This window comes from Chiloscyllium plagiosum, unplaced genomic scaffold (assembly GCF_037043375.1).
Source record: "Chiloscyllium plagiosum isolate Xiang-an unplaced genomic scaffold, Cpla_swu_hap1 HiC_scaffold_21, whole genome shotgun sequence".
In the NCBI taxonomy this organism is placed as follows: Eukaryota; Metazoa; Chordata; class Chondrichthyes; order Orectolobiformes; family Hemiscylliidae; genus Chiloscyllium; species Chiloscyllium plagiosum.
Genome location: NW_028270159.1, coordinates 14434225 through 14455990, shown reverse-complemented (window position 1 = coordinate 14455990; position 21766 = coordinate 14434225). Strand labels below are relative to the sequence as shown.

The 21766-nt window shown below is 54.2% G+C and overlaps 1 protein-coding gene across 2 annotated transcripts in view; it reads right to left on the bottom strand.

Annotated features, from left to right (window-relative positions):
- Positions 1 to 21766, bottom strand: part of LOC122564928 (adenylate kinase isoenzyme 1-like) — a 172292-nt gene that overhangs the window by 24668 nt on the left and 125858 nt on the right. For both annotated transcript variants that reach the window (XM_043720421.2, XM_043720423.2), the window contains one exon: positions 16361 to 16396. In XM_043720421.2, coding sequence (XP_043576356.1) covers positions 16361 to 16396 — 36 coding nt within the window. The remainder of the gene's footprint in view (positions 1 to 16360; positions 16397 to 21766) is intronic.

The following is a 21766-nucleotide window of genomic DNA, read 5'->3' as shown; positions in this document are numbered from 1 at the left end:
CACCACCCTAACCCTCACCGAGGGACGGTCACACCGCCTCAGCCCCTCACCGAGGGACAGTCACACCACCTCAGCCCCTCACCGAGGGACGGTCACACTGCCTCAGCCTCTCACCGAGGGACAGTCACACCGCCTCAGCCCCTCACCGAGGGACGGTCACACCGCCTCAGCCCCTCACCGAGGGACAGTCACACCGCCTCAGCCCCTCACCGAGGGACGGTCACACCGCCTCAGCCCCTCACCGAGGGACAGTCACACCGCCTCAGCCCCTCACCGAGGGACAGTCACACCGCCTCAGCCCCTCACCGAGGGACGGTCACACCGCCTCAGCCCCTCACCGAGGGACGGTCACACCGCCTCAGCCCCTCACCGAGGGACAGTCACACCGCCCTAACCCTCACCGAGGGACGGTCACACTGCCTCAGCCTCTCACCGAGGGACGGTCACACCGCCTCAGCCCCTCACCGAGGGACAGTCACACCACCTCAGCCCCTCACCGAGGGACGGTCACACTGCCTCAGCCTCTCACCGAGGGACAGTCACACCGCCTCAGCCCCTCACCGAGGGACGGTCACACCGCCTCAGCCCCTCACCGAGGGACAGTCACACCGCCCTAACCCTCACCGAGGGACGGTCACACTGCCCTAACCCTCACCGAGGGACAGTCACACTGCCCTAACCCTCAACGAGGGACGGTCACATTGCCTCAGCCCCTCACCGAGGGACAGTCACACCGCCCTAACCCTCACCGAGGGACAGTCACACTGCCTCAGCCCCTCACCGAGGGACAGTCACACTGCCCTAACCCTCACCGAGGGACAGTCACACCGCCTCAGCCCCTCACCGAGGGACGGTCACACCGCCTCAGCCCCTCACCGAGGGACGGTCACACCGCCTCAGCCCCTCACCGAGGGACGGTCACACCGCCTCAGCCCCTCACCGAGGGACGGTCACACCGCCTCAGCCCCTCACCGAGGGACAGTCACACCGCCTCAGCCCCTCACCGAGGGACGGTCACACCGCCTCAGCCCCTCACCGAGGGACGGTCACACCGCCCTAACCCTCACCGAGGGACAGTCACACCGCCTCAGCCCCTCACCGAGGGACAGTCACACCGCCTCAGCCCCTCACCGAGGGACGGTCACACCGCCCTAACCCTCACCGAGGGACGGTCACACCGCCTCAGCCCCTCACCGAGGGACGGTCACACCGCCTCAGCCTCTCACTGAGGGACGGTCACACTGCCTCAGCCCCTCACCGAGGGACGGTCACACTGCCTCAGCCCCTCACCGAGGGACGGTCACACTGCCTCAGCCCTTCATTGAAGGACGGTCACACCGCCTCAGCCCCTCACCGAGGGACGGTCACACCGCCTCAGCCCCTCACCGAGGGACGGTCACACTGCCTCAGCCCTTCATTGAAGGACGGTCACACCGCCTCAGCCCCTCACCGAGGGACGGCACACCGCCCTAACCCTCACTGAGGGACGGTCACACTGCATCCTATTCAGTGAGGCAATGTGAGGATCAGAGAATGGAGTGAGGTGAAGACATAGAAGATAGCTCCTCGAGCCTCCATGCCAACCTCAATGTGATCATGGCTGATCTGCAATATTTTTCCAAGAGGCTAGTGCCCAGACCCATGCAGAATGACCCAAGGTGTGATCTGTGCAGGTCTTTGTGCAACGGAATCAGGATTTCTGCCCATTACATTGGCTTTCAAGATACAAAGGCCTGTGTTCCCACTTTTTAAAATCTGTTCAGAGATGCTGTTGCACCAGTGTTTACCTCAGCATGAAATCACCTTTGATACTAATTAAAGCACAATTATCAAGCATTATCCAGCACGCTGGTGACAGTAACGCTAATAAATAAAGGGACAGGTGAGAGAGAGAGAAGAGGGGACTCAATTAGAAATGGAGCTAGAATTCCCAGTGTGGAAGCAGGCCATTCAGTCCATCACCTTCACACACTGACTCTCCAAACAGCATCCAACCCAGAACCATCACTGTAACCCTACATTTTCAATGGTTAACTCACTTAGTCTGCACACTGCGGGCAGCTTAGCACAGCCACTCCACCTAACCTGCACATCTGGGGCTGAGAGGGGAAACCAAGACACGGAACCTCGCACAGACTGTCTCCAGAGAGTGGAATCGAACCCAGGTCCCTGGTACTGTTAGGCAGCAGTGTTAACCACTGAGCCACTGTACTATCTGGTGCTGAGCTGGGGGAAGCAATAATACACTCTATCCCCTGCGGTGCCCACCTCTCTCTGAAAGCGAGGCTAGCATTCCTATAACCTTGATGATGATATTCTGTATCTGTTCTTAACATATGAATGATCTGTAAGGCTATGTTTGCTGCCACTCAGGAACATACCGAAGGAACAACACACAAACCCTTAAAATAAAATGTAAACGTTAAGAGAAAACAACTGTCAAGTCGACTTTTCAAAAAAAAGTTTAAAAATTGACTTTATATTGCACATAGGTACATGAATTTTTAAAAAAAGAGGTGACAATGTGCAGTCAGAATTTACCATTGAATGGTAGGTGTCAGGAGACAGTGTAAATCTGGATACACAAGCTCATTATTCCGTCCCTTGAGAAGCTGTTGGTGGGTTTGACCTGCTGTGGTTATCCCGGTGTCAGTATATTCCCAATGCTTTCATGTACCGAATTCCAGGATTTTGACTCAGCAACACTGAGGGAACGGCGATATATTTCCAAGTCAGGGGGGCTGAGGGAACTTGCAGGTGGTGGTGTTCCCATGTGTCTGCTGCCCTTGTCCTTCTGGGTGGTTGAGGTTATTGGTTCAGAAGGTGCTGTCAGAGAAGCCAGAGGGAGTTACTGCAGCCGACCTCGTAGGTGGGACACACTGCTGCAACTATGCAAGGCATGACTGTTGAAGAGGACAGGCTTAGTTGACTTTGGGAACATGGCTAGTTTCCACGCTGTATGACTCTATGAAGCGCTGATCCAGTCAGGTGGAGAGTATTTAATTGCAGTGAAGATCAGCAGAGTATGTTGCTCACTCACCACCAAAATGCCGGCCTCTGACCTGCCCTTTAAGCCACAGGATGATTTGGCTGATCCAGTTGGGTTTCTGGGCAATGGTACAACCCCTGAATGATGATTGTGGGTGACTCAGTGATCTTAATACCATTGAATGTCAAGAGGACATGGTTAGGTTCTTAGCTATTGGAGATGGTCATTGCCTGGCATTTATGGGACCTACATTTTACTTGCCAATTATCAGTGTTGGAGCTGCTCCCATCCAGGCAACTGGGCAGTATTCCATTATACTCCTGACTTGTGCCTTGTAGATGGTGGACAGGCTTGCAGAGTCAGGAAGGGAGTTAATCACTGCAGTATTTCTAGTGTCTGACCTCTTTTATAGCCAGTGTATTATCATGGCAAGTCCAGTTGGGTTTCTGATCAATGATAACTCCTGGGATGTCGATAGCAGGAGACTCAGTGATGGGAACACCATTGAATGTCAAGAGGTGGTGGTTAGATTGTCACTTATTGGAGATGGTCTTATTGTGGGACATGAATGTTACTTGCCACTTGTCAGCCCAAGCCGGGATATTCGACAGAACCTGCTGCATTTAAACGTGGACTGCTTTAGTTTCGAAGGAGTCACAAATGGTGCTGACCATTGCAGTCATTGACGAACAGCCCCACTTCTGACCTTATGATGGACGGAAGGTCAATGATGAAGCAGCTGGACATATTTGGGCCGAGGACAAACCCTGAGGAAGTTATGCAGAGATAACCTGGAGCTGGGATGACTGACTTCCAACGATCACAACAAACTTCTTCTGTGCCAGGTATTACTACTAACATTGGAGACTTGGGCACCTTTGATCCCAGTTTAGCTTCGGCTCCTTGACGCCACACTTGGCTGAGTGCGGCCTTGATCTCAAGGACGGACGCCTTCATCTCACCGGGGTCACACTGTATCCCACTGGGCGAGAGGGTGAGACAGGGTCACACAGTATCCCACTGGGCGAGAGGGTGAGACAGGGTCACACTGTATCCCACTGGGCGAGAGGGTGAGACAGGGTCACACTGTATCCCACTGGGCGAGAGGGTGAGACAGGGTCACACTGTATCCCACTGGGCGAGAGGGTGAGACAGGGTCACACTGTATCCCACTGGGCGAGAGGGTGAGACAGGGTCACACTGTATCCCACTGGGCGAGAGGGTGAGGAAGGGTCACACTGTATCCCACTGGGCGAGAGGGTGAGACAGGGTCACACAGTATCCCACTGGGCGAGAGGGTGAGACAGGGTCACACTGTATCCCACTGGGCGAGAGGGTGAGACAGGGTCACACTGTATCCCACTGGGCGAGAGGGTGAGGAAGGGTCACACTGTATCCCACTGGGCGAGAGGGTGAGACAGGGTCACACTGTATCCCACTGGGCGAGAGGGTGAGACAGGGTCACACTGTAACCCACAGGGCGAGAGGGTGAGGAAGGGTCACACTGTATCTCACTGGGCAAGAGGGTGAGACAGGGTCACACTGTATCCCACTGGGCAAGAGGGTGAGGAAGGGTCACACTGTATCCCACTGGGCGAGAGGGTTTGACAGGGTCACACTGTATCCCACTGGGCAAGAGGGTGAGGAAGGGTCACACTGCATCCCACTGGGCGAGAGGGTGAAACAGGGTCACACTGTATCCAACAGTGCGAGAGGGTGAGGAAGGTTAACACTGTCTCCCACTGGGCGTGAGGGTGAGACGCGGTCACACTGTATCCCACTGGGCGAGAGGATGAGGAAGGGTCACACTGTATCCCACTGGGCGAGAGGGTGAGGAAGGGTCACACTGTATCCCACTGGGCGAGAGGATGAGAAAGGGTCACACTGTATCCCACTGGGCGAGAGGGTGTGAACGGTTAACACTGTATCCCACTGGGCGAGAGGGTGTGGAATGGTCACACTGTATCCCACTGGGCGAGAAGGTGAGGAATGGTCACACTGTATCCCACTGGGCGAGAGGGTGAGGAAGGGTGACACTGTATCCCACTGAGCGAGAGGGTGTGGAAGGGTCACACTATATCCTACTGGACGAGAAGATGAGGAAGGGTCACACTGTATCCCACAGGGCGAGAGGGTGAGGAAGGGTCACACTGTACCCCACAGGGCGAGAGGGCGTGACAGGGTCACACTGTATCCCACTGGGTGAGAGAGTGAGACAGGGTCTCACTGTATCCCACTGGGTGAGAGGGTGTGGAAAGGTCACACTGTATCCCACTGCGCAAGAGTGTGAGGAAGGGTCACACTGTATCTCACTCGGCGAGAAGGTGAGACGGCGTCACACTGTATCCCACTGGGTGAGAGGGTGAGGAAGGGTGACACTGTATCCCACTGTGCGAGAGGGTGTGGAAGGGTCACACTGTGTCCTACTGGACGAGAGGATGAGGAAGGGTCACACTGTATCCCACAGGGCGAGAGGGTGAGACAGGGTCACACTGTAGCCCACAGGGCGAGAGGGCATGACAGGGTCACACTGTATCCCACTGGGCGAGAGGGTGAGACAGGGTCACACTGTAACCCACTGGGCGAGAGGGTGAGACAGGGTCACACTGTACCCCACAGGGTGAGAGGGCGTGACAGGGTCACACTGTATCCCACTGGGCGAGAGGGTGAGACAGGGTCACACTGTATCTCACTGGACGAGAGGGTGAGGAAGCGTCACACTGTATCCTACTGGGCGAGAGGGTGAGACAGGGTCACACTGTATCCCACTGGGCGAGAGGGTGAGACAGGGTCATACTGTATCCCATTGGGCCAGAGGGGGAGGGAGGATCACAATGTATCCCACTGGGCCAGAGGTTGTGGAAGGGTCACACTGTATCCCACTGGGCGAGGGGGTGAGGAAAGGTCACACTGTATCCCACTGGGCGAGAGGGTGAGACAGGATCACACTGTATCCCACTGGGCGAGAGGGTGTGGAAGGGTCACACTGTATCCCACTGGGCGAGAGGGTGAGGAAGGGTCACACTGTATCCCACTGGGCGAGAGGGTGAGTGTCACACTGTATCCCACTGGGTGAGAGGTTGAGACAGGGTCACACTGTATCCCACTGGGTGAGAGAGTGAGACAGGGTCACACTGTATCTCACTGGGCGAGAGGGTGAGGAAGGGTCACACTGTATCCCACTGGGCGAGAGGGTGAGACAGGGTCACACTGTATCTCACTGGGCGAGAGGGTGAGGAAGGGTCACACTGTATCCCACTGGGCGAAAGGGTGAGGAAGGTTTACACTGTATCCCACTGGGCGAGAGGGTGAGACAGGGTCACACTGCATCCCACTGGGCGAGAGGGTGAGACAGGGTCACACTGTATCCCATTGGGCCAGAGGGTGAGGGAGGATCACAATGTATCCCACTGGGCCAGAGGTTGTGGAAGGGTCACACAGTATCCCACTGGGCGAGAGGATGAGGAAGAGTCACACTGTATCCCACTGGGCGAGAGGGTGAGACAGGATCACACTGTATCCCACTGGGCGAGAGAGTGTGGAACGGTCACACTGTATCCCACTGGGCGAGAGGGTGAGGAAGGGTCACACTGTATCCCACTGGGCGAGAGGGTGAGGAAGGGTCACACTGTATCCCACTGGGCGAGAGGGTGTGGAAAGGTCACACTGTATCCCACAGGGCGAGAGGGTGAGACAGGGTCACACTGTACCCCACAGGGCGAGAAGGTGAGGAAGGGTCACACAGTATCCCATTGGGCGAGAGGGTGAGACAGGGTCATACTGTATCCCACTGGGCAAGAGGGTGTGTAAGGGTCACACAGTATCCCACTGGGCGAGAGGATGAGGAAGAGTCACACTGTATCCCACTGGGTGAGAGGTTGAGACAGGGTCACACTGTATCCCACTGGGTGAGAGGGTGAGGAAGGTTTACACTGTATCCCACTGGACGAGAGGGTGAGACATGGTCACCCTGTATCCCACTGGGCGAGAGGGTGAGGAAGGGTCACACTGTATCCCACAAGGCGAGAGGACATGACAGGGTCACACAGTATCCCACTGGGCGAGAGGGTGAGACAGGGTCACACTGTATCCCACTGGGCCAGAGGGTGAGGAAGGTTTACACTGTATCCCACAGGGCGAGAGGGTGAGACAGGGTCACACTGTATCCTACTGCGCGAGCAGGTGAGACAGGGTCACACTGTATCCCATTGGGCCAGAGATTGAGGAAGGTGTACACCATATCCCACTGGGCAAGAGGGTGAGGAAGGGTCACACTGTATCCCTCTGGGCGAGAGGGTGAGACAGGGTCATACTGTATCCCACTGGGCAAGACGGTGAGGAAAGGTCACACTGTATCCCACTGGGCGAGAGGTTTAGACAGAGTCACACTGTATCCCACTGGGCGAGAGGGTGAGGAAGGGTCACACTGTATCCCACTGGGCGAGAGGGTGAGACAGGGTCATACTGTATCCCACTGGGCCAGAGGGTGAGGAAGGGTCACACTGTATCCCACTGGGCCAGAGGGCGAGACGGGGTCACACTGTATCCCACTGGGCAAGTGTGTGAGGAAAGGTCACACTGTTTCCCACTGGGCGAGAGGGTGTGGTCGGGTCACTCTGTGTCCCACTGGGCGAGAGGGTGAGGAAGGGTCACACTGTATCCCACTGGGCGAGAGGGTGAGGAAGGGTCACACTGTATCCCACTGGGCGAGAGGGTGAGGAAGGGTCACACTGTATCCCACTGGGCGAGAGGGTGAGACAGGGTCATACTGAATCCCACTGGGCCAGAGGGCGAGATGGGGTCACACTGTATCCCACTGGGCAAGAGGGTGAGGAAAAGTCACACTGTATCCCACTGGGTGAGAGGGTGAGACGGGCTCACACTGTATCCCACTGGGCAAGAGGGTGGGGAAGGGTCACACTGTATCCCACTGGGCGAGAGGATGAGGAAGGGGCACACTGCATTCCACTGGGCGAGTGGGTGAGGAGGTGTCAGACTGTATCCCACTGCGCGAGAGTGTGAGACGGGGTCACACTGTATCCCACTGGGCCAGAGGGTGTGGAATGGTCACACTGTATCCCACTGGGCCAGAGGGTGTGGAATGGTCACACTGTATCCCACTGGGCGAGAGGGTGGGGAAGGGTCACACTGTATCCCACTGGTTGAGAGGATGAGGAAGGCGCACACTGCATCCCACTGGGCGAGTGCGTGAGGAAGGGTCACACTGTATCCCACTGGGCGAGAGGGTGAGGAAGGTTAACACTGTATCCCACTGGGCAAGAGGGTGAGGAAGGGTCACACTGTATCACACTGGGCGAGATGGCGTGAGGAAGGGTCACACTGTATCCTACTGTGCCAGAGGGTAAGGGAGGGAGTGGAAGGGACACTGTATCCCACTGGGCGAGAGGGTGAGGAAGGGTCACACTGTATCGCACTGGGCGAGAAGGTGAGACGGGGTCACACTCTATCCCACTGGGCGAGAGGGTAAGGAAGGGTGACACTGTATCCCACTGGGCGAGAGGGTGTGGAAGGGCCACACTGTATCCCACTGGGCGAGAGGGTGAGACAGGGTCACACTGTAACCCACTGGGTGAGAGGGTGAGACAGGGTCACACTGTAACCCACTGGGCGAGATGGTGTGATAGGGTCACACTGTACCCCACAGGTCGAGAGGGCGTGACAGGGTCACACTGTATCCCATTGGGCGAAAGGGTGAGACAGGGTCACACTGTATCCCACCGGGTGAGAGGGTGAGATAGGGTCACACTGTATCCCACTGGGCGAGAGGGTGAGGCAGGGTCACACTGTATCCCACTGGGCGAGAGGGTGTGACAGGGTCACACTGTATCCCACTGGGCGAGAGGGTGAGGAAGGGTCACACTGTATCCCACTGGGCGAGAGGGTGAGGGTCACACCGTATCTCACTGGGCGATAGGGTGAGACAGGGTCACACTGCATCCCACTGGGCGAGAGGATGAGACATGGTCACACTGTATCCCACTGGGCGAGAGGGTGAGACTGGGTCATACTGTATCCCACTGGGCGAGAGGCTGAGGAAGGGTCACACTGTATCCCACAGGGCGAGAGGGCATGACAGGGTCACACTGTATCCCACTGGGTGAGAGGGTGAGACAGGGTCACACTGCACCCCAATGGGCGAGAGGGTGAGACAGGGTCAAACTGTATCCCACTGGGCGAGAGGGTGAGGAAGGATCACACAGTATTTCACTGGGCGAGAGGGTGAGGAATGGTCACAATGTATCCCACTGGGCGAGAAGGTGAGGAAGGGTCATACTGTATCCCACTGGGTGAGAGGGTGAGGAAGGGTCACACTGTATCCCACTGGGCGAGAGGGTGAGGAAAGGTCACACTGTATCCCACTGGGCGAGAGGGTGTGGAAAGGTCACACTGTATCCCACTGCGCAAGAGGGCGAGGAAGGGTCACACTGTATCCCACTGGGCGAGAAGGTGAGACGGGGTCACACTGTTTCCCACTGGGAGAGAGGGTGAGGAAGGGTGCCACTGTATCCCACTGGGCGAGAGGGTGTGGAAGGGTCACACTATATCCTACTGGACGAGAGGATGAGGAAGGGTCACACTGTATCCCACAGGGCGAGAGGGTGAGACAGGGTCACACTGTACCCCACAGGGCGAGAGGGCGTGACAGGGTCACACTGTATCCCACTGGGTGAGAGAGTGAGACAGGGTCACACTGTATCTCACTGGGCGAGAGGGTGAGGAAGGGTCACACTGTATCCCACTGGGCGAGAGGGTGAGACAGGGTCACACTGTATCTCACTGGGCGAGAGGGTGAGGAAGGGTCACACTGTATCCCACTGGGCGAAAGGGTGAGGAAGGTTTACACTGTATCCCACTGGGCGAGAGGGTGAGACAGGGTCACACTGTATCCCACTGGGCCAGAGGGTGAGACAGGGTCACACTGCATCCCACTGGGCGAGAGGGTGAGACAGGGTCACACTGTATCCCATTGGGCCAGAGGGTGAGGGAGGATCACAATGTATCCCACTGGGCCAGAGGTTGTGGAAGGGTCACACAGTATCCCACTGGGCGAGAGGATGAGGAAGAGTCACACTGTATCCCACTGGGCGAGAGGGTGAGACAGGATCACACTGTATCCCACTGGGCGAGAGAGTGTGGAACGGTCACACTGTATCCCACTGGGCGAGAGGGTGAGGAAAGGTCACACTGTATCCCACTGGGCGAGAGGGTGAGGAAGGGTCACACTGTATCCCACTGGGTGAGAGGGTGAGGAAAGGTCACACTGTATCCCACTGGGCGAGAGGGTGTGGAAAGGTCACACTGTATCCCACAGGGCGAGAGGGTGAGACAGGGTCACACTGTACCCCACAGGGCGAGAAGGTGAGGAATGGTCACACTGTATCCCACTGGGCGAGAGGGTGAGACAGGGTCACACTGTATCCCACAGGGCGAGAGGGTGAGGAAGGGTCACACAGTATCCCATTGGGCGAGAGGGTGAGACAGGGTCATACTGTATCCCACTGGGCAAGAGGGTGTGTAAGGGTCACACAGTATCCCACTGGGCGAGAGGATGAGGAAGAGTCACACTGTATCCCACTGGGTGAGAGGTTGAGACAGGGTCACACTGTATCCCACTGGGTGAGAGGGTGAGGAAGGTTTACACTGTATCCCACTGGACGAGAGGGTGAGACATGGTCACCCTGTATCCCACTGGGCGAGAGGGTGAGGAAGGGTCACACTGTATCCCACAAGGCGAGAGGACATGACAGGGTCACACAGTATCCCACTGGGCGAGAGGGTGAGACAGGGTCACACTGTATCCCACTGGGCCAGAGGGTGAGGAAGGTTTACACTGTATCCCACAGGGCGAGAGGGTGAGACAGGGTCACACTGTATCCTACTGCGCGAGCAGGTGAGACAGGGTCACACTGTATCCCATTGGGCCAGAGATTGAGGAAGGTGTACACCATATCCCACTGGGCAAGAGGGTGAGGAAGGGTCACACTGTATCCCTCTGGGCGAGAGGGTGAGACAGGGTCATACTGTATCCCACTGGGCAAGACGGTGAGGAAAGGTCACACTGTATCCCACTGGGCGAGAGGTTTAGACAGAGTCACACTGTATCCCACTGGGCGAGAGGGTGAGGAAGGGTCACACTGTATCCCACTGGGCGAGAGGGTGAGACAGGGTCATACTGTATCCCACTGGGCCAGAGGGTGAGGAAGGGTCACACTGTATCCCACTGGGCCAGAGGGCGAGACGGGGTCACACTGTATCCCACTGGGCAAGTGTGTGAGGAAAGGTCACACTGTTTCCCACTGGGCGAGAGGGTGTGGTCGGGTCACTCTGTGTCCCACTGGGCGAGAGGGTGAGGAAGGGTCACACTGTATCCCACTGGGCGAGAGGGTGAGGAAGGGTCACACTGTATCCCACTGGGCGAGAGGGTGAGGAAGGGTCACACTGTATCCCACTGGGCGAGAGGGTGAGACAGGGTCATACTGAATCCCACTGGGCCAGAGGGCGAGACGGGGTCACACTGTATCCCACTGGGCAAGAGGGTGAGGAAAAGTCACACTGTATCCCACTGGGTGAGAGGGTGAGACGGGCTCACACTGTATCCCACTGGGCAAGAGGGTGGGGAAGGGTCACACTGTATCCCACTGGGCGAGAGGATGAGGAAGGGGCACACTGCATTCCACTGGGCGAGTGGGTGAGGAGGTGTCAGACTGTATCCCACTGCGCGAGAGTGTGAGATGGGGTCACACTGTATCCCACTGGGCCAGAGGGTGTGGAATGGTTACACTGTATCCCACTGGGCCAGAGGGTGTGGAATGGTCACACTGTATCCCACTGGGCGAGAGGGTGGGGAAGGGTCACACTGTATCCCACTGGTTGAGAGGATGAGGAAGGCGCACACTGCATCCCACTGGGCGAGTGGGTGAGGAAGGGTCACACTGTATCCCACTGGGCGAGAGGGTGAGGAAGGTTAACACTGTATCCCACTGGGCAAGAGGGTGAGGAAGGGTCACACTGTATCACACTGGGCGAGATGGCGTGAGGAAGGGTCACACTGTATCCTACTGTGCCAGAGGGTAAGGGAGGGAGTGGAAGGGACACTGTATCCCACTGGGCGAGAGGGTGAGGAAGGGTCACACTGTATCGCACTGGGCGAGAAGGTGAGACGGGGGTCACACTCTATCCCACTGGGCGAGAGGGTAAGGAAGGGTGACACTGTATCCCACTGGGCGAGAGGGTGTGGAAGGGCCACACTGTATCCCACTGGGCGAGAGGGTGAGACAGGGTCACACTGTAACCCACTGGGTGAGAGGGTGAGACAGGGTCACACTGTAACCCACTGGGCGAGATGGTGTGATAGGGTCACACTGTACCCCACAGGTCGAGAGGGCGTGACAGGGTCACACTGTATCCCATTGGGCGAAAGGGTGAGACAGGGTCACACTGTATCCCACCGGGTGAGAGGGTGAGATAGGGTCACACTGTATCCCACTGGGCGAGAGGGTGAGGCAGGGTCACACTGTATCCCACTGGGCGAGAGGGTGTGACAGGGTCACACTGTATCCCACTGGGCGAGAGGGTGAGGAAGGGTCACACTGTATCCCACTGGGCGAGAGGGTGAGGGTCACACCGTATCCCACTGGGCGAGAGGGTGAGACAGGGTCACACTGCATCCCACTGGGCGAGAGGATGAGACATGGTCACACTGTATCCCACTGGGCGAGAGGGTGAGACTGGGTCATACTGTATCCCACTGGGCGAGAGGCTGAGGAAGGGTCACACTGTATCCCACAGGGCGAGAGGGCATGACAGGGTCACACTGTATCCCACTGGGTGAGAGGGTGAGACAGGGTCACACTGCACCCCAATGGGCGAGAGGGTGAGACAGGGTCAAACTGTATCCCACTGGGCGAGAGGGTGAGGAAGGATCACACAGTATCTCACTGGGCGAGAGGGTGAGGAAGTGTCACACTGTATCCCACTGGGCGAGAGGGTGAGGAAGGATCACACAGTATCTCACTGGGCGAGAGGGTGAGGAAGTGTCACACTGTATCCCACTGGGCGAGAGGGTGAGGAAAGTTTACACTGTATCCCACTGGGCGAGAGGGTGAGGAAGGGTCACACTGTATCCTACTGTGCGAGAGTGTGAGGGAGGGTCACAATATATCCCACTGGGCCAGAGGCTGTGGAAGGATCACACTGTATCCCACTGGGCGATAGGGTGTGGAGGGTTCAAACTGTATCCCACTGGGCGAGAGGGTGTGTAAGGGTCACACTGTATCCCACTGTGCGAGAGGGTGAGACAGGGTCACACTGTATCCCACTGGGCAAGAGGGTGAGGAAAGGTCACACTGCATCCCACTGAGCGAGAGGGTTAGACAGGGTCACACTGTATCCCACTGGGCGAGAGGGTGAGGAAGGGTCACACTGTATCCCACTGAGCGAGAGGGTGAGACAGGGTCACACTGTATCCAACAGGGCGAGAGGGTGAGGAAGGTTAACACTGTATCCCACTGGGCAAGAGGGTGAGACGGGGTCACACTGTATCCCACTGGGCGAGAGGATGAGGAAGGGTCACACTGTATCCCACTGGGTGAGAGGGTGTGAACGGTTAACACTGTATCCCACTGGGCGAGAGGGTGTGGAATGGTCACACTGTATGCCACTGGGCGAGAAGGTGAGGAATGGTCACACTGTATCCCACTGGGCGAGAAGGTGAGGAAGGGTCACACTGTACCCCACTGGGCGAGAGGGCGTGACAGGGTCACACTGTATCCCACTGGGCGAGAGGGTGAGACAGGGTCACACTGTATCTCACTGGGCGAAAGGGTGAGGAAGGGTCACACTGTATCCCACTGGGCGAGAGGGTGAGACAGGGTCACACTGTATCCCACTGGGCAAGAGGGTGAGGAAAGGTCACACTGTTTCCCACTGGGCGAGAGGGTGAGGAAGGGTCACACTGTATCCCACTGGGTGAGAGGGTGAGGAAGGATCACACTGTATCCCACTGGGCGAGAGAGTGAGACAGGGTCATACTGTATCCCACTGGGCCAGAGCGTGAGGCAGGGTCACACTGTATCCCACTGGGCGAGAGGGTGTGGAACGGTCACACTGTATCCCACTGGGCCAGAGGGCGAGACGGGGTCACACAGTATCCCACTGGGCAAGAGGGTGAGGAAGGGTCACACTGTATCCCAATGGGTGAGAGGGTGTGACGGGCTCACACTGTATCCCACTGGGCGAGAGGGTGAGGTAGGGTCACTGCTTCCACTGGGCGAGAGGGTGAGGAAGTGTCAGACTGTATCCCACTGGGCGAGAGGGTGTGGAATGGTCACACTGTATCCCACTGGGCGAGAGGGTGAGGAAGGGTCACACTGTATCCCACTGGGCGAGAGGGTGAGGGAGGGTGTGGAAGGGTCACACTGTATCCAATGGGCGAGAGGGTGTGGAAGGGTCTCACTGTATCCCACTGGGCGAGAGGGTGAGGAAGGGTCATACTGTATCCCACTGGGCAAGAGGGCGTGACAGGATCACACTGTATCCCACTGGGCCAGAGGGTGTGGAATGGTCACACTGTATCCCACTGGGCGAGAATGTGAGGAATGGTCACACTGTATCCCACTGGGTGAGTGGGTGAGACAGGGTCACACTGTAACCCACTGGGTGAGAGGGTGAGACAGGGTCACACTGTATCCCACTGGGCGAGTGGGTGAGACAGGGTCACACTGTATCCCACTGGACGAGAGGGTGAGGAAGTGTCACACTGTATCCCACTGGGCGAGAGGGTGAGGAAGGTTTACACTGTATCCCACTGGGCGAGAGGGTGAGACAGGGTCACACTGTATCCCACTGGGCCAGAGGGTGAGACAGGGTCACAATGTATCCCACTGGGCCAGAGGTTGTGGAAGGGTCACACTGTATCCCACTGGGCGAGAGGGTGTGGAGGGGTCACACTGATTCCCACTGGGCGAGTGTGTGTGGAAGGGTCACACTGTATCCCACTGGGCGAGAGGGCGTGGGTCACACTGTATCCCACTGGGCGAGAGGGTGAGGCAGGGTCACACTGTATCCCACTGGGCGAGAGGGTGTGTAGGGGTCACACTGTATCCCACTGGGCGAGAGGGTGAGACAGGGTCACACGGTATCCCACTGGGCGAGAGGGTGAGGACGGTTTACACTGTATCCCACTGGGCGAGAGGGTGAGACAGGTTCACACTGTATCCCACTGGGCGAGAGGGTGAGGAAGTGTCACACTGTATCTCACTGGGCGAGAGGGTGAGGAAGGTTTACACTGTATCCCACTGGGCGAGAGGGTGAGACAGGGTCACACTGTATCCCACTGAGCGAGAGGGTGTGGAGGGGTCACACTGTATCCCACTGGGCGAGAGGGTGTGGAACGGTCACACTGTATCCCACTGGGCCAGAGGGTGAGGAAGGGTCACACTGTATCCCACTGGGCGAGAGGGTGAGGAAGGTCACACTGTATCCCACTGGGCGAGAGGGTGAGGAAGGGTCACACTGTATCTCACAGGGCGAGAGGGTGTGGAAGGGTCACACTGTATCCCACAGGGCAAGAGGGTGAGGAAGGGTCACACTGTATCCCACTGGGCGAGAGGGTGAGGGTCACACTGTATCCCACTGGGCGAGAGGGTGAGACAGGGTCACACTGTATCCCACTGGGCGAGAGGGTGAGGAAGGTTTACACTGTATCTCACTGGGCGCGAGGGTTTGACAGGGTCACACTGTATCCCACTGGGCCAGAGAGTAAGGAAGGTTTACACCGTATCCCACTGGACGAGAGGGTGAGGAAGGGTCACACTGTATCACACTGGGCCAGAGGGTGAGGAAGGGTCACACTGTATCCCACTGGGCGAGAGGGCGAGACGGGGTCATACTGTATCCCACTGGCGAGTGGATGTGGAAGGGTCACACTTTATCCCACTGGCCGAGAGGGTGTGGAAGGGTCACACTGTATCCCACTGGGTGAGAGGGTGAGACAGGGTCACACTGTATCTCACTGGGCGAGAGGGTGAGGAAGGGTCACACTGTATCCCACTGGGAGAGAGGGTGAGGAAGGGTCACACTGTATCCCACTGGGCGAGAGGGTGAGAAAGGGTCATACTGTATCCACTGGCCTAGTGGGTTAGGAAAATCTCCCAGCTTCGACCCCCATGTGACATTAACAGGAAACCGCTGTGTTATTGAGAACCGTCTTGAAACCCTTCCTCACCATCTCCGAAGATCGAGGTGACATACCGGTGAGGAATCACTTCTTCAAAAGCATTTGTCATTAGGTCGTTCAATTAATTTCAGAAAAATACTTTATTATTGAGCACACATCAATTCTGTACTCACCGACAACAAAGATAATCTTGCAATCTTTCAGTTTGTCTGCGGAAGGAAACAGAAAGTGGACATTAGACGTAATGAATGAGTAATAGGGTCATAGAGAGGTACAGCACAGAAACAGACCCTGCGCGCCAACTCAGCCATGCCAACTAGATATCCTAACGTAATCTAGTCCCATTTGCCAGAACCTGGCCCATATCCCTCCAAACCCTTCCTATTCATATACCCATCCAGATGCCTTTTAAATGTTGTCATTGTACAAGCCTCCACCACTTCCTCTGGCAGCTCATTCCAGACACGCATCACTGTCTGCATGAAAACGTTGCCCCTTAGGTCCCTTTTATATCTTTCCCCTCTCACCCTAAACCTATGCCCTCTAGTTCTGGACTCTCCCCCACCCAGGGAAAAGACTTTGTCTATTTATCCTATCCATGCCCCTATAAGATCTCCCCTCAGCCTCCGATGCTCCAGGGAAAACAGCCTCAGCCTATTCAGTCTCTCCCGATAGCTCAAATCCAACCTTGGCAACATCCTTGTAAATCTTTTCTGAACACTTTCAAGTTTCACAACATCTTTCCGATAGGAAGGAGACCAGAATTGCACGCAATATTCCAACAGTGGCCTAATCAAAGTCCTGTACAGCCGCAACATGACGTCCCAACTCCTGTACTCAACACTCTGACCAATAAAGGAAAGCATACCAAACGCCTTCTTCACTATTCTATCTACCTACAATTCCACTTTCAAGGAGCTATGAATCTGCACTCCAAGGTCTCTTTGTTCAGCAACACTCCCCAGAACCTTACCATTAAGTGTATATGTCCTGCTAACACTTGCCTTTCTAAAATGCAGCACCTCGCATTTATCTGAATTAAACTCCATCTGCCACTCCTCTGTTCTCAATGGGATCGAGGTGAGGGAATCCCTGACAGCACACTGCAGCTCTCGAACCAACCTCCTCCCCTCCAAAAAGAACCAGGGCCTCTCAGTATTTCTGTTAAAAATCCTAATTCCTGCTTCTAGCCACAAGTCCATGCCCAGTCTTGATTACAATCTGCAGGAAGGAATGTCCTGATGTGCTCCCCCACCTCGCAAACCATCCCCTTCCTGGCTTGCAGCGACTTTAAGTTTTCCATGAATACCCTCTGCTTTAATCTATTCCCTATCAATTGTAAACCATGGTCACTCCCCTGGTAACGAGCCCCCTCCCCACCTCTGTTCTGCTGGTTCTCCCCCGTAAGGCGTAACTCTGGCATCCTAACCTTGCCACTGCATGGCTATCAGGTTGAGGAATCCAGGTCTGAAAGAGAGTGGGAGCAGCTGGGAAACCTTGCTTGTCTCAGTTTTCAGAAGGTTAGTCAGGCCTGTGCTAGAAGCCAGCTTACCTTTGGTGGCAATGTTCTGCACCTTCGTGGAGCTACTGGAGGAGCAGTTGACACCCATATTTTACCCTCGACGCTGCCTGTCCGATTGCAGGAAAACTGGACGGCACATAACCCTGCTGTTTAATCAGTCTAACTGTTGTGACTGTAAGCAGCCACGGCTGAATCATGCGTTTCCACGGTTACAGTTGCTAGTCTCAGTATTTAGCCGGAAGTTGAAGCTGAACCACTAAGTATTGGAATTCCACTGCCTGCTTTGATTTTTCCCTCCAGGCCATCCCAAAATGGAGGGGTGGTGGGGGGGAGGATGAAAAATCAAGAATGGGAGGCAATGAGGGAGTTTTTTCAGTCGTATACAATCCACCCTGATTATCTTGCACCAGGGGATAAGAATATTATTTTAAAGGAAAATTCCGAATTTAGAAAAAAATCAAGAGGAAAATAAGTTTTTATTTTCCAAAAGAGAGAACTGTTCTCCAAAGGAAGTTGGCCTGGTTAACCATTAAAATCTGTTGACAGTCAGACCTATAATAGCCCTTTGTATCCTTATATCAATAAGTTTTACAGGAATGGCTCAAATAGCAACACATTAATAGCAGCTGGAACCCATTAACCCCCTAGAGACTCTGCTGACAAGTTTAAAAAAAAAGCACAGCTTGCCTTTTTATCGAGTTTTCTCACACTCCCGCAAAGGTCTTTGCATATGGTGTATCTGGGCGGCACTTTAGATATTTGCACTGCAGCCAAAAGCCTTTGAACACACAGCAAGATCCCATAAACAAGAGCAGGACTACTTGGTGGCGCTAGTCAAGCAATGTTGGACCAGGAAGGCACGCTGGACTCCTTCAGAAAATGCTTTATTACAGGCTTCCCAACCACAGAGGAGTTCCTGACTATCGCTCTCCTCACTGGTCCCACCCACGTTGTAGAAAGGAGCAAGATTATAATGGGGGAAGAGTGGGACATTAACCAAATCATCCTGTAAGCATTCCATGAATTCCCTTTCTTTGGATCCACCGGCAACATTATTCACCCAGTCCACCTGCACAGTGAAGTCCCCCATGATCACCGTGACCTTGCCTTTCTGACATGCCCTATCTATTTCCTGGTACATCTTGCGCCCCCAGTCCTGGCCATTGCTGGGAGGACTGTACATAACCGCCATTATGGTTTTTTGCCTTTGTGGTTCCTCAACTCCACCCACACAGACTCCACATCATCTGACCTGATGTCAGTCAATTCTTAATTTAAAGCAAGTCTAAATGAAATTAATAGCTACAGCAATGTCACGCCACTCCACCTAGCATGGCCCATTGCCCATAACCACTATCTTCACTCAACTGGAAGCTGCCCAGCCCCCTCCAGAGCCTGAATGACAACTTCAAATGGTCACAATGTGCACTCAGTCATCTTAACATCCCTCCTTCGAATTAAGATCACTCTTCCCGACTCTGAGTTTTTAAAAACTCTATGTATTCCTTATTCTTGTCCAAAACAGTCAGTAACAGCCACATGTAGAGCTGGGGTCCCCAGTGTTTTATTACGTCTGGATAAGACGCTGAGTTTATAGGTTCAATCCTTGTTTCAATGTGAAACTGCTGCTCTCAGGACAAGGATTATTTTGATCTCAATGTCCACTTGTTAGAGAATGTTAGAAATAGACAGGTTACCCACTTACAACCATTGGTTCATGAGGAAGAAAGTCTATTATTCCCTCATTACGTGGCCCGTCCAATATTCAGTTCCATTGAGTTGAACATTTCTGAATATTGGACTGGCAAGTGCAGGCAGGCAGTGAGGGATTAGTGCTTCCACCCTGGTCGAATGACCATTCCTGATGTCATAGCACTTGGTAGTGTGGGACTGAATACTGCGGAAGAGAGACACATTGTTCAAACCTTTTGTGCCACGTCATCCTGGCTAACAGAGAAACTGGGGCAGAAATAGGCTATTTAGCCCTTTCATCCTACTCTCCCATTCAAAATGATCACGGCTGATAATCCAACTCAGAGTCCTGTTCCCACTTTCTCCCCCTTTAGCCCTATCTCGAAAACATTCAATGTTTTGGCCTCGACCACTTTCGGTGATAGAGAATTTCCCCGCTCTCTGATTCTCCTCATCTCAGTTTTGAATGATCTGCCCCCGTATCCTTCAACTGTTTCCCTTGGTTCTCGTCTCCCCGGTCATCCTTTTCTTGTCCTGTTAGAATTTTATAGGTTTCTAAGAGATCCCCTCACAATCTTCTGAACTCCAGTGAATATAGTCCTAACTGATCCAGTTTCTCTTCGCAAAAATGTCAACTTTCAAAGAATCACAACATTGATAATGGTGCCGATTAGCTGACAAGTTGACTCTGGATGGCATTGCCATGGAGAAGGCAAAGGGGCGCTATAGGCTCTGAAAGTTCCTGAGTGATCCAATAAAAGTACAAGTCTTGAACATCTTGCTGTTGTTAACGGAGAATGGGACTCTGCATATAAAGATATGCTGCTTTCAGCAATAGGAAACGAGGTCGTTATAGGTTTGGCTGATTCTCTTCAATTTCCTGTTTGTGTAGCTATTGCCTAACCCCCGTTATGTGAAATATGATGAATAAGTAAAACTTGCATTTATATAGCATCTCTTATAACCACTGACCATCCCACTGTACTTCGCTGTAGTAGACACTGTCGAAATGTAGGAAACGTGGTAACCAGTTCGCATACAGCAAGCAAACTGCAGTGTGATCTTAACCAGATAATCTGTTACAGTGACATCGATCGAGGTATAAATAAATATTGGCAAACACTGCAGGAAGAACTCTCCTGTTCTTCAAAACTCTGCCAAGGGATCTTTTAGCTTCACCTGAAAGAACAGACAGGGTCTCTCTTTAGCATTGCATCTGACACCATAATGCTACAGTGCTCAAAATACAGTGGGCCCCTGAAAATGCTCAAATCGCCTGGAAATCCGCTCACTGATGAGCCCATCACAGGAGCAAACGCAGGACAGAAACAGCCTACAAATGGAGGAGTGATGGTGAGCAGGTAGGAAACTCAGTGCTGGCACTGACCGGGGGGGGTGCCAGATCCGGGAGCTGAACTCCTGTGATGAAGGTGCAAGGGGCAGTGAGAGCTGGCTTTGGCCAGAACATGGGAGGCTTTTGAAAGGGCAGTTGTTTACATTTCCCATCAACTGGAGCTTGACAAGGAAAAGGGAGGGAGTGGTAGCAGCAGGAAGGTTTAGAGAAGGAGGTGGAGGTTTCGGGAGGTGGGTGTGGATAGGAGAAGATGTGACGGGAGAAAGAGACTAAAAGAGGGGATGGGGAAAGGGGGAGATGGAGGCTGCAACAAAGAGGAAGCAGTTTGAACCTGTCAACTAAGGAATACACTGTTAACTGGAATTCAAGAAACCCTTTTAATAACTGAGGTAATAAATTCCTTGTAAATCAATGTGGAATATCAGGTTTAGGGCTACATATAAAAGCTATCATACTTGATTAAAAATGTTGTGGATCACACTGAAATGAACACTATCAATTGTTATGTTTAACTTTGAGATTGAAATTAAAGATGCATTAAATAAGGTTGGAATTGATTGGTTAAAAAGTTCCAGCTCGATGCACGTGCAGTGGAGACACATTAATAGTGAAGTCACCAGTCTGTGAAAGGTGTATTTTGGGTGATGGCTTTTCGTGTATAGAAATGCAATAAGTTGGATACAAAATTGGCCATTGAAGACAGAGGGTAGTTGTGGAAGTGTGTTTTTCTGACCTGAGATCTGTGAGCAGTGGTGTTCTGCAGGGATCAGTGCTGGGTCCTCTGTTGTTTGTAATATTAATAAATGATTTGGATGTAAACGTAGGTGACCCGATTAGAAAGTCTGCAGATGAAACAAAAATTGGCAGAGTTGTGGATAGTGAGGAAGGTTGTCATAGGATACAGCAGGATATAGATCAGCTGCAAAGTTAGGCAGAGAAATGGCAGATCCAGTTTAATCTGGACAAGTGTGAGGTGATGCATATTGGGAGGACAAGATGAAAATGTAGAGT